Source organism: Rhinolophus hipposideros (assembly GCF_964194185.1).
Source record: "Rhinolophus hipposideros genome assembly, chromosome: 1".
Taxonomy (NCBI): domain Eukaryota; kingdom Metazoa; phylum Chordata; class Mammalia; order Chiroptera; family Rhinolophidae; genus Rhinolophus; species Rhinolophus hipposideros.
The window spans coordinates 33,751,063-33,765,755 of record NC_138047.1 but is presented as its reverse complement, the minus strand read 5'-3'; the positions used below and the strand labels follow the sequence as shown (position 1 = coordinate 33,765,755).

The 14,693-nt window shown below is 34.7% G+C and overlaps 1 protein-coding gene across 3 annotated transcripts in view; it reads right to left on the bottom strand.

Moving 5' to 3' along the window:
- KCTD8 (potassium channel tetramerization domain containing 8) overlaps positions 1-14,693 on the bottom strand; it is a 249,946-nt gene that overhangs the window by 135,409 nt on the left and 99,844 nt on the right. Inside the window, exon 2 of one of the 3 annotated variants that reach the window (XM_081061961.1) lies at positions 12,171-12,822. The exons of the other annotated variants lie outside the window; for them this stretch is intronic. Within the exon in view, the coding sequence (XP_080918087.1) occupies positions 12,809-12,822 (14 nt within the window). The 3' untranslated portion in view covers positions 12,171-12,808. Of the gene's footprint in view, positions 1-12,170; positions 12,823-14,693 lie in introns of those variants that run through there. 3 annotated transcript variants of the gene reach the window in all.

Here is a 14,693-nt window from a genome sequence, read left to right as displayed (position 1 = left end):
ATAAGAATCAGAAGAGTGCTCGCCTTGGAGATGGAATGATGGTGAAGACGGACAGGATAAGGCTACCTGGAATTTTCTGGTGTGATACGTTCCATATTTAAGAGGGATGTATATTACACAAAGGTATGTATTTGTCAGAACCCATTAAATTGTATACATATACTATATATGAATTTAACTGTATGTGAATATCTTAATAAAATAAAATTCAAAATCTACAACATATAATGAGGTATAAACCTATTAAGTTTTAGGTCTTTAGCAACTATAAAATCAAAACATACAAAACACAAATATAGTTTATATTATAAAGTAAAAAAATATGTTAATATTCACATTAATATAAAGAAACAGATAATGTTGATGTTGTTATACTGAACTAAATCAGTATTTACCACCTGGATGTTGAACTGGCCACCACATCTCACGGTCTTTTAACCTGTTTCCCTATGTGCCAACTACTCAACTAGTTCTATTTTTCTCTATTCAAACTAATATGGAATCTTCAGTTGCACAGAATCTTCAGTTATACATGCATCCTTTCCACCTTAAGTGTCCCTCTCCTTTGTTATGGGCTACAAAATTTACAAAGCGTCGCTACAATACAGACTTATAAACAAATGCAAATACCGGCATGGAATCTGGCATTCTGACGTAATGATCAAGCATGCATTGAGAATATATGTAGAGTAATTTTCCAAAGATTATCACTGAATTAAAAACAGAATTTTAATATTAAGGAATCCCCACAAATATGTGAAAGGAGGGTGCCATTTGGGCTGCAGTTTGAGAAACAGTGCTATTAACTTACCATTTCTACTAGCACTGTACATTTCTCTAGATAGGAAGGAAGAAAGTAGTCTAATGTGTCTCCTCCTCCTCTGTTCTTTTTTTTTAATTTTTATTAAATTTATTGAGGTGACTGGTTAGTAAAACTACGTAGGTTTCAAGTGTAAATTTCTATAATACATCATCTATATATTGCATTGTGTGTTTACCACCGAGAGTCAGTTCCCTGTCCATCACCATACATTTGCCTCCTTTTTCCCCCTTCTACCCCTTCCCTGTCCTCTTTCCCTCTGGTAATCACTAATCTGTTGTCTGTGAGTTTTTGTTTGTTAGTCTTGTTCATTTGTTGGTTTGAGTTTTATATCCCACATACAAGCGAAGTCATATGGTTCTTGATTTTTTCTGTCTGACTTATTTCACTTCGTATGATAACCTCACGATCCATCCATGTTGCCGCAATTTCATCTTTTCTTATGGCCCAGTAGTATTCCACTGTGTATATATACCACACCTTCTTTATCCAATCATCTATAGAAGGACACTTTGGTTGTTTCCATGTCTTGGCCACCATAATGCTGTGATGAACATAAGGGTACATATATCTTTACGGATAAATGTTTTCATATTTTGGAGGTAGATACCCAGAAAGGGATTGTTAGGTCGTATATAATTCTATTCTTCATTTTTTGAAGAACCTCCATACTATTTTCCATAGTGGCTGCACCAATTTATATTCCCACCAGTAGTGTATGAGGGTTTTTTTTTCTCCACAACCTCTCCAACTATTGTTATTACTTGTCTTATTGATTCAGCTTCAGCTCATGTTATTCTCTTCTCCTGGTTTCTGTGTTCTTTCATCAAGTCCCAAGAGACAACTCCCCTGCCTTTCTTATACCTTTTAGGGCATACTATAATTGAACTACTTCAGCATGTTTCTCAAGCCTGAAGAGTTTAGACAGTTTCTACTTTCTTTATTTGGTATTCCCAGGACTCATTATTTTGTTCATTTCCAGTAATTCAGTATTTAGTTTGAGAATAGTTTATTAAGTACTAAGAACAATAAATTAGCTTTTAAATTTTAATTTATCATCAAAATTATTTTTAACATATTCAAAATCCCCTATTTTTAATATAAACAATTTTCATGAATAATAAATGTAAAAGAAGAATGAATATCAGATAACTTTAAAGAAAATTGGAACTTTTCTCAAACATGTTTTTTGCACATTGGAAAAAAATGCCCTAAGGAAATAGTTTTTAAAGTACTTTCTGGATAGACTTACACAAAGTAAAACAGAGAATTGACCATTAAGTGATAAATTCTAGAGCTATATTCAACCAATATAGATAATTTAAACAAAAAATATACCACTGTTTAGTTATCCATTTACTTACTGAAGAGATCTTGGTGGCCTCTATATTTTAAGAATTATGAATAAAGCTGCTATAAACTGAAAAGACATGGAGAAAACTTAAATGCATATTACTAAGTGAAAAAAGCCCTTCTGAGAAGGCTACCTACTATAGGATTCCAACTATATGACATGCTGGAAAAGGCAAAACTGTGGAGACAATAAAAAGATCAGTGGTTACCAAGGGTGGGTGGGAGTGGGGAGATGAAGAGACAGATCACAGAGAATTTCTAGGACAGTGAAAATACTCTTTTTGATATTACCATGAGGGATATGTGTCATTATACATGTCTAAATCTATAGACTGTACAAGTATAAAACCAAGAGTGAGCCCTAATATAAACCGGAGTTGGGTGACTATGACGTGTCAGTGCAGGTTCATCCTTTGTGAAAAATGTACCACTCTGAACACACAATGTGATATACAGATGATGTATTATAGAGTTGAACATTTGAAACCTATGTAATTTTACTAAACATTGTCACCCCAATAAATATAAGTAAAAAAAAATATATATATATATACCACTGGCCTCAGCTAGCTAAATGACCATTTACACACCCCTAGTGTACCATATAGTATTTGCAAAATATTAAATTAAGTGTTATAGAGACTTAGCATCATTAGTATCAGCTTAGTTTACTGTAAGAATTGTAAATTTTATGTCTAGTGTACACACTGATGAAGTTTACACCTTCTTAGTATGCCCCAACTATAAGTACACTCTCTCCTATTCAAAAAGGTGTGAAAATAAACAAAGGAAACCTAACTCAAAGTGGAGTCCGGAAGCCAGGAAAGGAGAGCTGTTCATGCATGTCACCCACCGCAGTCTGCAGACCCCACCAGGAAGAATTTCCTTCTGACCCAGCAACAACAAGCTGCCCACCACTGCAGCCAATAAAAACCTCCCCAATTTCTTCCTATAACCTAATAAAAACTGACCTTCCTGTTGTGTCTGGATTTGCCTGTGGTTTGCCATAGTTTGCTTGTCCTGAATTGCAATTCCTCTGCTATTCCCAAATAAACGCATTGTGGCTAGCTTATCATTGTGACCTTCTTATTTCCCTTTTAGGGTCAACAAGAGCTTCATTTTTTTTTTTCGCTTGTTTGGTTTTAGTGTTGGGTTTTTGGTTTTTGGATATCTCATTTTTTTCTTAATTATTGCTTCCACTAGACTGTATTCTTAAATACAAGATTATCCACAAAGCCAAGCACTGGGGAGAATACACAGCATGTATTCCATTATATATACAAGAAACAAAACAGACTTCTAGCAACTGCATACCAGAAATGAAGTTTGAAATAAAAATAGATTCAAAAAGGCTTAATGTTGGGACCCAAGGGAAAGACAATAAAAGAAGTATAAAAAAATTTAAGATGCTTATATCCTAAAAGATGAGATGACTATCTAGTTGAGGAGTTCATAGTCTATGTGGCTATGTTTTAATATTGACAAGTTGCTACCTTATTAAAGGAAAGGCATGACCATTAGCTAGGTCTGCATTTGAATAGCTGAGCAGATTCAATAGGATCTGTGAACAGAACCTTCTGAAATGGAGTCGCTAAAGTCAAGGGGACCTACCTTGGAGCCTGGAGGCTATTGGGGAAGTTGGTCTTATGTTCATCCACACCTGGATAAAACACGGACTTCTAGACTTTGCTCCCCACAAACGGCTATATCCTGTTACCATTTTTGGAATTATTTCTCTGAATTATTTCTCTGAATTCCAACCTAGCAACCGATGTAGTAACCTATCCTAAATAGGCTAATGTTAGCTATTTTTCCCTACACCAGTCATGATTCTTTCAAAACTATTTATCTAAGCCCATGGCTTTTGCTTTATAAACTCTGTCTTTCCCCTCCCTGCCACCTCAGAGCACATTTCAGGTTGCTCCTGAAATCTATGTGTCCAGAATTCAAATTCCTAAGATCCCAAATAAACTCTTGGTTTGCTTTGCAGGCTCATTCTTTCTTTTTTGACAGATCCACTTGAGAATTCTACATTCGTTTTCAAGCTCTTTTTTAAATGATTATTACACATTTAGATACGTCAAAATCTAGGCTTTGTCAAAATGACTTCAGGATTACAAGATAATTCTTCCCAAAGTCTTAATTGATTCCTGTAACCAGAGGTTCTGATCCTTATTCCAAAGACATTTATTGAACAGAATTTGAAGCAAACTGTAAGAGTTGGCATATTTTATATCCCCACATCCATACATCTACAGTTATTTTATATTCTAACTCCAAAACCTCCTTATGGTGCTAATACCTTGTTTCCCTGAAAATGAGACCTAACCAGAAAGTAAGTCCTAGCATGATTTTTCAGGATGACATCCTCTGAACATAAGACCTAATGCATCTTTTGGAGCAAAAATTAATATAAGACCCGGTCTTGTTTTCAGGGAAACACGGTACAAGTGACAAATTCAACCAATCACAGACTTTCTCTATATCTGAAGTCCAGCCACTAATTGATCTTACTAGTTTCCTTCTGATGGCTTGTTAATCACCCAGAGCAACTGTACCACATGATTGGACTAATCAATGAATAAGTGGCCACAGGCCATTTTTAGTGGCAGATCTCAACTTCTAGAGAAAGAATGAAAATGAGTCAAACCAAAAATGTATACAGATACAACTGTCACCCCTCTTGGCTGCATGAAAGAAACTGGATATTGGAACACAGATGACTGTGTAGCAGTGGCACAAAGAGAAACTTATAACATCCCAAGTCACTATAAACCAGGACTCTTTTACAGAGCTCTTCCAAACAAAATACACATCCTTTAAGTTAAAAGCAACAGACCTCTCCATGTCTAGTAATACCGTCTTTCCCCCAAAATAAGACCTAACCAGAAAATAAGCCCTCGCATGATTTTTCAGGATGACATCCCTTGAACATCTAATAGGTCTTTTGGAGCAAAACGATATATGACCCAGTCTTATTCTGGGGAAAACATGGTAGGGATTGGGAGTAATCTTGGTTTTATAAGGTTTTATAAGGTTTACTGAAAACGCTAAAGAAAAGTATATATTTGGAAGAAAAGAACAAGGTTACTAACACTTGGACTGAATCTCTCATGAGCTCAGCAGGAAATGGGGAAATTAGTCCAGTGTACCAAATAGCTTCCTAGGGCTCTTCAGACTTAGACTCTCCAGGACACAATATCTTGAATAATACTAAGGCTCACAATGTTAAATCCTGCCAAGCCTTGGTTGGGGACATCAAAGTGGAGGCTGCTGATCAGATGCTATGAATGAGGATATGATTCTAGCCCTTCTTAATGTAAATGTCATGCCAACCAGTAGAAATGAACATTTGTTCGCATTATCTCAAAGTTTCAATCAGATTTTATGAAACATGGCAATATCAGCATTAGGTAGATATAATGAATGAAAAGACCATCTAAATTCATCTGGTCAAGGCCAATGACCATCATGGTTGGGACAAAGGCTTTGGACCACAGATGGCTCAGGCCAATTCTTCAACATCAACAAGGGTTGCATAAAATGAGAGGATGGCAAGTTAGTCAGCTTTTTCTCAGTGAGCTTTTCAACTAAACATGCTAAGTTAGCACTAACCCCCAGTAAATCATTAGTAAGATGTTTTATGTCATAATTTTTGTATATAACCTTAGTAAAATTAATGAGAAAATTATATTAGATAAAAAATATATCAGCATCAACACTCTGACATTTATGATCAATAAAATAATTTCATATAAGACTTTTCAGCTATAAGATTTTAAAATTAGTTTTAAATACAACAGTGTTGTATGTATAAGCCAGAATCATGCTAACGGTAATGGAGGTGGACACATGTTTCTCCTAGTAACATTAAAGAAATACACAGATCAATACTTTTATACCCCAAAAAATTAAAAATGCCATTACCATTATTGCCATATTCCCTGTAAGGCATAATCTTGGCCTTTCATTTAAAATAAGTCGGCAAGTTTCCTTCATGATAAATAATGTAATATTAATATCACAGTTGGAGAACTGTTCTCTGAATACACACAGCAGGTATAGGAATTATAGCCCAATTTTACTTGGAAATAGACCATTCCTTCCTAATGAGTTTGTCTAGCTTCAAATAACATAGAAGAACAGAGTTAAGACCATAATTAAAATAATTGTATTACAGAAAAAAAAATACATGACTTTGCATGGTAAAGACTGTAGATCAGCTGTAAAAAATCACCAAAGAAAATGACAGTTAATTGGGCTATTAGACAAGTAAAGTGATTATTCAAAACCCTAGTTTTCTATTTCCCCTTTCTTAGTGCAGTTTTAAATAACTGCAATAATGCAGATGGCATATAGCACATCAATCTGAAAGTCACATTCTAGAAAATATTGATATAAACCAACTTAAGAAGATATTATATTAGTTCCATTTACAGGGTGGAAAACAAATGGAAACTAGAGTAGGAAATGAATGTAAAGTGGCCAGAATCACAAAGACACATACAAACTAAATGTGTGTGTGTGCCTCTTCATTTCTATTCTTACTATCAATGGCATTCATTCTAATAATAAATATCTGTGTGTCTTAACTGTAGCTTTTCATGATTCTTATATTAGTTCCTTATCAAAAGTACTTATAGGAAAAGATATATACCTATTATCTCAGCGGGAAAGTGGTATTTCCTCAGGGTTTTTGACATTGTTAAGTTCTAGATCTAAGAGTCTAGATTAGTGACCCCTGCCCGTCCTTGTTACTCACAGCTATTTATGCTAAAATGAAGAACAAAGTCACCCCTCAGGAAAAAAACAAACAAACAAACAAAAACCAAAAAACAAGTAACAAGACCTTTTTGCTGTGTTCAACCTATTTGCAGCTTCATGGTACTCAGATCTCCTCTCCCTCACTGAAACACTCTTCTCTCTGTTGGCACAGTCCTCTTTATACCCTTGAGCCTTCTTTGTTTCTGACTTTTTCTCTCTTTCTTAGACTCCACATCTTTAAACACATTGTCTGGTCTAGAAACTGCACATTTATAAATTGTATTTTCTGGGTGAGACTATAGAAACACTTAAGGGATGTTAACGTAAGTGTTTTCACCACCATCATCATCATCATCATCATCATCATCATCATCATCATCATCATCATCATCATCATTCAGGGACAGCTCTACCATCTGTATTCACTTTTTTTATTTTCACACTTTAATTATCCCAGGACAAACATTTTAGAGATGATGTTAGGAGCACAGGAGATTTATTAGGAATAATGTCCATGACAGATGAAAGGGGAAGAAAGGAAGATTGGGTAGGGAAAGTTTTCAGACTGTGAGGCAGAACTGAAAAGTGTTTGAGGAAAAGAGTTTCAGGGAGGGGAGAAGCAGGATTCAGCAGGGAGCACCTCAAATCCCAGTAAATATCTGATAGTCTTGGCTAACCCAGGGTGAAGCTATGGAACAATGAGTTCCCACTACAGGAGTCCCACATTGCTCAGAAAGCCAGGCTCTAGAACCCCTGGCATGCTCAGTTATTGCTAAAGAGCTGCCCAGATAAAAACATGTTCTTGGAGGAAAAAACCAATGTGGATCCCAAAAGTACTAACAGCCATCTGACTATTAATTGTACAACTTTCAGCTGAAAAGCAGATTCATTCTGAAAAGGAGAGCCGAGTGGCTTACCTCCATGGCTGCCATCTTCTTATTACCTTACTTTCACTTACATAACTGCATTTCACATAAGCTTGGTGTGTTGTATCCTGAATTCTCCATACTAAACAGTTCTATACCAAGCCACCCGATTAATTTTCCAAAGCACAATTCTGATTGTACCAGTTCCTTTTCAAAAGCCTTGGACATTATTTAATATCATTATTTATTATGTACAGTCAACCTTTGAACAACATGGGGCTTAAGGCCACCCACACAGTCAAAAAATGCATATAATTTAAGTCATTCCTCTGCATCCACAAATTGAAAATACTGTTTCTCATCTATAGTTGGTTGTATCCATGATACAAAACCTGGAGATATGGAGGGCTGACTGTCTATTGATTTAGAAAGTGTAAGTGGACCCCCCATAGTTTAAACCGTGTAGTTCAGGGTTCAGTTGTTTTTTATTATTTAATAATGAAGTTAAAATTCTTTAACTCAGCATCAAAGGCTCACCAAAATCTGGGCCCAATTATTCTCTCTTAATTTATCTACAAGACAGTAAAGTGCAGTAGAAAAGGCACTTCAGAGCCAAAAAGCACATTTTAATTACCTTTTACCGTTCTTTCTCCTCTGCATGTATACAATCCAATCATTTACCATGCCTTGGCTGTATCTCACACTTTCCTGCTTATGCTTTACTTCTAACCCTTGTGAAAAACCTTTCTCTTCACCATACCCTGTTAAAATCCCAATACCTGTTAAAATCCTACTCATCGCCCGAAGTCTTATTCTGATCATTCCCTGGAGATACTGCTCCATCATTTAGACAAAAACAAAAAGAAAAAAAAAAAAATCTAGGGGTATTATCCATGGGCTCCATGTGTTCTTTCTATTTCTGCACCAATTTGTTTGCAAAATAAGTGGATCCTAAGTGGATCAATAAATCAAGTTCAACATATGTATTTACGTGTACACATAAATACTAGGGCTTCTAGAATAGCATCTACAATTGTAGAAACTCAGTAAATATTTCAGTCTAACATCATGTGGTGATATGCAAGCTAACAACTTCATGGGATTCTTTAGTGATGTTCTAAGGATATCTGTTTGTATTTGACAGTTCCACAAAAAACAATACTTTGGCAAAATGAATAAAAAAAATTTAATTGTTTAGAAACAAATTGATAGCTATTAATCTATGAAATGTCATCAATGTAAAATGTCATTACAATGAATCAGAAAAACCAGATCATCCTTTCCATCGTTTATTTAACAAATACTGATTTTCTGCCCTAATTTAGCCAAAGTCCTTGAAAGAACAGTCAATACCTACTCTCTTCCTCATCTCTCCTACTATCCTCCTATCCACTGCAAAAGGTTCTATTCCCACTACTTGACTACAACCATTATCACATTATCAGTGAACTCCATACTGGCTGCCTGGAACACTCACAAGGCAAACTCTGATTCATTCAATATGTCAATTTCATTCAGGTCTCTCTCCGAATATAGCTCCTCAGCTTCCCTGATCCCCATTCTAAAATAGAATTTTCCCCTATTCTTTTATTGGGCTTTGTCTTCACATACTTATATCTCACATAATTCACATATCAACTCTTTAAATCGTTTATTTATTTTTGTTTGTTTCCTTCTGGGAATGCAAGTTCAATAAGGACATAGACTTCATCTTATTCCCTGTTTTATCCTCAGCACTTAGAACAGCTCCCGGCTGTCAGTAAATAACTGTGGCATGCATGAATAAATGATGTTCTGAGAATAATATGGGTTAGATGATCTGATATTTTCTCCACAAGACTGAAATTAGTTCAATTTTTAGTTATTAAAAAAAGATTTGTGTACATTAAAAGTACCCAAAGAAACAATAATGTAGATTGTAGCAAAATGATTTTGTCACTGATTTTCAAATTTTGTGCTCATGGACGTTAAGTTCCAAGGAGGTCTGGGATCTCAGCAAAAATTCTAGATCTCTGAAGAAATCTTCTGTGAAGATTTATTAATACATGAATAAAACCCTAGGTTCTGAGTTTGAAGGGCTTCAGGCTCCCAGCCTCTCCCACCTGCCTTTTTTCTTTAATTTTATAAATTGAAATCCTACACAATATCTTTTAGATACGGTGCTATAAAAAATGAGGTTTAATGACATAATGATCCAGGAAATACCATTAATGTAAAGTATCAGTATACTATAATAGGACAAAGAGATCATAAGATCTTTGAACTCATGAATACAACCTGTCAGTAATTTTGCATTATCTCTCCCTGCCTAGACCATTGCTGAGTGCAGAAGGGATGGCATTAGTTATAGCTATTTAATTGAGCTGAAAATAATTTATTCTTTATTAAACATTTAGTTTCAATTCATTCAGACAACATTCAAACTTCATTAAATTTGCGAATGCACATTAGACTATACAGGCATAGTCTAAAAAGAAACAAAATGAAATAACATTTTTTTTTTGTAATGAATAGTTAAAAGGAAGGAAAATGACCTGAAGGTATAGATCTAGAAAACTTCTGGTCTGGTCACCACTAGGGCCATAGGCATTCCCTTTCCACTCCGTGAACCCTTTTGCTCATTTACCTTGGACCTTCACACCACCCTGGATGCAGCCCATAATTCATTAAAATGAAGCCAGCTTACCTAAATGAAAACCTGTTAGCCGTATTGAAAAGACTTTTTCAGCTTACACTGACATCATACACATTTATCAATGACCTCTTTGAGCTCAGCACTGCCTCTGAAGTACCAACTGCTGACTTGTGGCTAATGTGATATATATGATGATGGTTAGGAAAAGGGACCACTCTCTTGATTGACAGGGACAGGAAACTCACTAAGAGACTAGAAAGACATCAGATTTTATGTGTATGTATATGATATATATACATAAATGTGTATGTGATATGTGTGTGTGTGTGTGTGTGTGTGTGTGTGTGTGTGGTGTGTGTGTGTGAATTTAGTATCTTTTAAAGTCCCGACTTTTGTCTCATTATTTAGTTGTGAAACCTCTATATATTTTTTGGTAAAGTCCCTTGTAAAACATATATTTTATTAATATTTTATCCCAGATTTTGGCTGGCCTTTTAATTTTTGTAAGTGCCGTTTGAAGGGCAAAGTGTCTAATTTTGATGAAATCAAATTTGTTCAATTTTTTCACTTATAATTCATTTTTTGTGTGTTCTATAAGAAATCATTGCCAAATCCAATGTCATTAAGATTTTTTCCAAATTTTTTTCTAGAAGTTAAACGTAGGTCTATGATCAATTTGAAGTTAAGTTTTATATGAGGTGTGAAGTAAGGGTTTTGATACATTTTTTGGCATATGGCTTTTCAATTTTTCCTGGCATCATTTTTTATCTTTTTCCATCGAATTGCCTTGGCAACTTTGAGCAGGTCTATTTCTGGATTCTCTATTTTATTTCAATTACATTTGTGTTAATATTTATATTAATACCACTTGTACTGTGACTTGATAATAAATTAGGTAATTTAAATCCTTCAATTTTTCTTCTTTTACAAAATTGATTTGGTTACTCAAGGTCCTTTACATTTCCATATAAATTTTATAATTAGCTTATCAATTTCTACAACAAAGCCTGACAAAATTTTGATTAAGATTGCATGGAATCTAACATGTCATTAAGAACTAACATCTTAACAACTGAGACTTCTAAACAATAAACATACCGTAGTGTAGCTCTCCATTCTACTAGGTCTTATATAACTGCTGTTACCAATGATTTCTAGTTTACATTGTTCAGATCTTGCATATATTTTGTTATGCATATACTTAGTATTTCATGTCTCTATTATGTACAAATAGCATCATTTTTTACATATTGACCTTTATTAGATATAATGTAATTATAAATAGTTTAGGCTTAAATATCGTCTTGCTTCTTACTTTCTATCAGCTTCATTTGTTATTTCTTTTATCACTTTTTCAATGATTGAAAATTATTCCATTTTATCACTATCATTTGTCTACAACAGCACTGTGGGTATTTTTATGCTTGCTCTATGGTTTATAATATGCATATACATCTTTCACATATCATAATCTACTTTCAAATAATTATATTACTTTATATATGTAAGAATCTGACAAGGGCATAACTCAGTTTTCCCCATCTGTTCATTGTGCTGTTATCACCACAACTTCGCCTACTACATGCATTACATACCACACAATACAGTTATTATTTTGTTTTAAATCATTATCTTTTTAAAAACAACTGCACAATGGAAAAATACACCATTACATACCAGCTCTGACAATTAAGTCTGCGAAGTTGTTGCAACAATGTTGCTAAGCTTTTTTGATATCAGAGGGACTATTCGTTATGAATTTGTACCAACTGGACAAACAGTTAACCAAGTTTACTATTTGGAAGTGCTGAAAAGGCTGTGTGGAAAAAGTTAGACGACCTGAACTTTTCATCAACAATTCATGGCTCTTGCATCACGACAATGCACCAGCTCACACAGCACTGTCTGTGAGGGAGTTTTTAGCCAGTAAACAAATAACTGTATTGGAACACCATCCCTACTCACCTGATCTGTTGGCCAATGACTTCTTTCTTTACCCAAAGATAAAGGAAATATTGAAAGGAAGACATTTTGATGATATTCAGGACACCAAGGGTAATATGATGACAGCTCTGATGGCCATTCCAGAAATAATTCCAAAATTGCTTTGAAGGGTAGACTAGGCGCTGGCGTTGGTGCATAGCTTCCCAAGGGGAGTACTTTGAAGGTGACCATAGTGATATTCAGCAATGAGCACTTTTTCTAGGATGAGTTCACGAAATTAATTGTCTAAGCTCGTATACCCCCATAGTTATCCAGTACTCCTCATTTCTTTGTTTAGATTCATATTTTTATATAGCAGTACCTTCCATTAGCCTGAATTTTCCTCTAACAATCCTGGGAGTGCAGGTTTGTTGGTGATGGATTCTCTTAGTTTTTGTTTTCTGTGGAAAAAAAAAATCTTTATTTCACCTTCATTTTGAAGGAAATTTTAACTAGGTATAGAAATCTAGATGTAGGTTTTATTTTTCTTCAGCATTCTTAAAAATACATTCTATTGTCTTTTATCTTGTATTATTTCTGATAGAATGTCTATAATAATCCTGATTCTCGCCCCTCTCCAAAATGTGACACGCTTTCTTTCTCTTACTCATTTTATGACTTTCTCTTTAACTCTGGTTCTCACCTACTAGCTTACGATGTGCCTTGTTTTGGATTTCTTTATTTTTATCCTGCTTTGGGTTCTTTAAGATTCTTTGGAGCTATTGGTTATAATTTTGATCAAATTTGGAAAAATTTGACATGACTTCTTCAAAAAATTTTCTGCACCCTCTCCTTTGTAGATCACATGATATTCTCACACAGTTCCCAAAGAATCCAGAGAGCCTATTTTTATTTTAATATGTATTTTTTACTTTTGTGCTTCCCTTTGGATAGTTTCTGTTTCTAGCTCTTCAAATTCACTGCTTGTTTTTCTGCATTCTGTAAACTGCTATTAATTCAGTCCATTGAATTTTCTTTTCAGATCTTTTATATCACAGGTATAAACGTTCCATTTAATTCTCTTTTCTACCTATTGTTATGATGTTCATGGTTTTATTTAAATCTTGAGCATTTGACAAGCGATTTAAGTGATTTTCTGCTATTTTCATAATTTCTATAATTTTTGGTTTCTAGTATCAGATTTTTTCCCAAAGAAATGACTGTTAGATATTTCTTTGCATATCTAGTAATTTTATTTGTTGTTTCTGAACATTGTAAATGTTATGTTATTGGCTACTGCATTTTGTTGACTTTTTAAAATAAAAAGTGTGTTAAGACTTTTAACAGGCAGGTCATTTTGATCCTTTTGAGGCTTGTTTTAGGTGGTTTTTGGGGGGCTATGGGTAGCAGGTCTAGTGTTGCCTTTATTATAAAACTAAATTTAAATCTATTTCTAAGTCATGATTCTTATGGCGTCTTTTATGAATGTCTCAGGTGTTCAAACAGTCCTTCCTACTCTAGTCTGTTGGAACTCAAATATCTCCTAGCCTTACGTGCTTTCTGAAAAATGATAGTATTATAGCTTCCTACTCATTCCTGACCAGCCTCATGAAATTTTCCTCTACACATGGTTGGTTTAGTATTGAACAACAGACCCAGTGACACCACTATTCAGAGTTTAGGAGCTCTTTTTCTCCATATCTCCCTGTTGCCTTGCAATTCCAGCAAATTGGGCCTCCCCAGACTCTATTTCTGTCTCTCTTAACTTAGACCACTGGACTGTCTTGGCTCTTCCTCTTTGCATCATGGTTAGGAAAATGTTTTCAAGGAAAAAGCCAAGGTGATCACAGAGATATCCTCATTTCTTTTCTCTTTTCTTTGTGATCACAGTCCTGAATTTCCCATAGCTCAATGTTTAAAAATAGTTGTTTAACCTATTTTATCCTCTTCCTGTGACCACGTTAAAATTACAACATTTATCTACTCCATCATCTTGGATCCTGTCTCCAATCGCATTTTCTACAACATTTTAAATATATTAATTTTCTAAGATAAAATTTTAAGAAGATCAGCTTCCAGGTTCAATCATATCTGTTTTTTTTTGCAATTACTAAATTAAGCAAAAACTTCTTAGACTGGCCTAGCAGCACTCCCACTCCCTGAACCCAACATAACATTTCCAGCTACTAGTTTGATCGTATTCTTTCATGCTTAGTTTTCAGACCAATGAAACTGTATGACTTTTCCTTAAATATCACACAAAGTCTGCAAAACATGGCTCTCTCCACTTGAATCAGATTCCTTTTCCAGAGCCTTGCCTTCTCCACTTGTC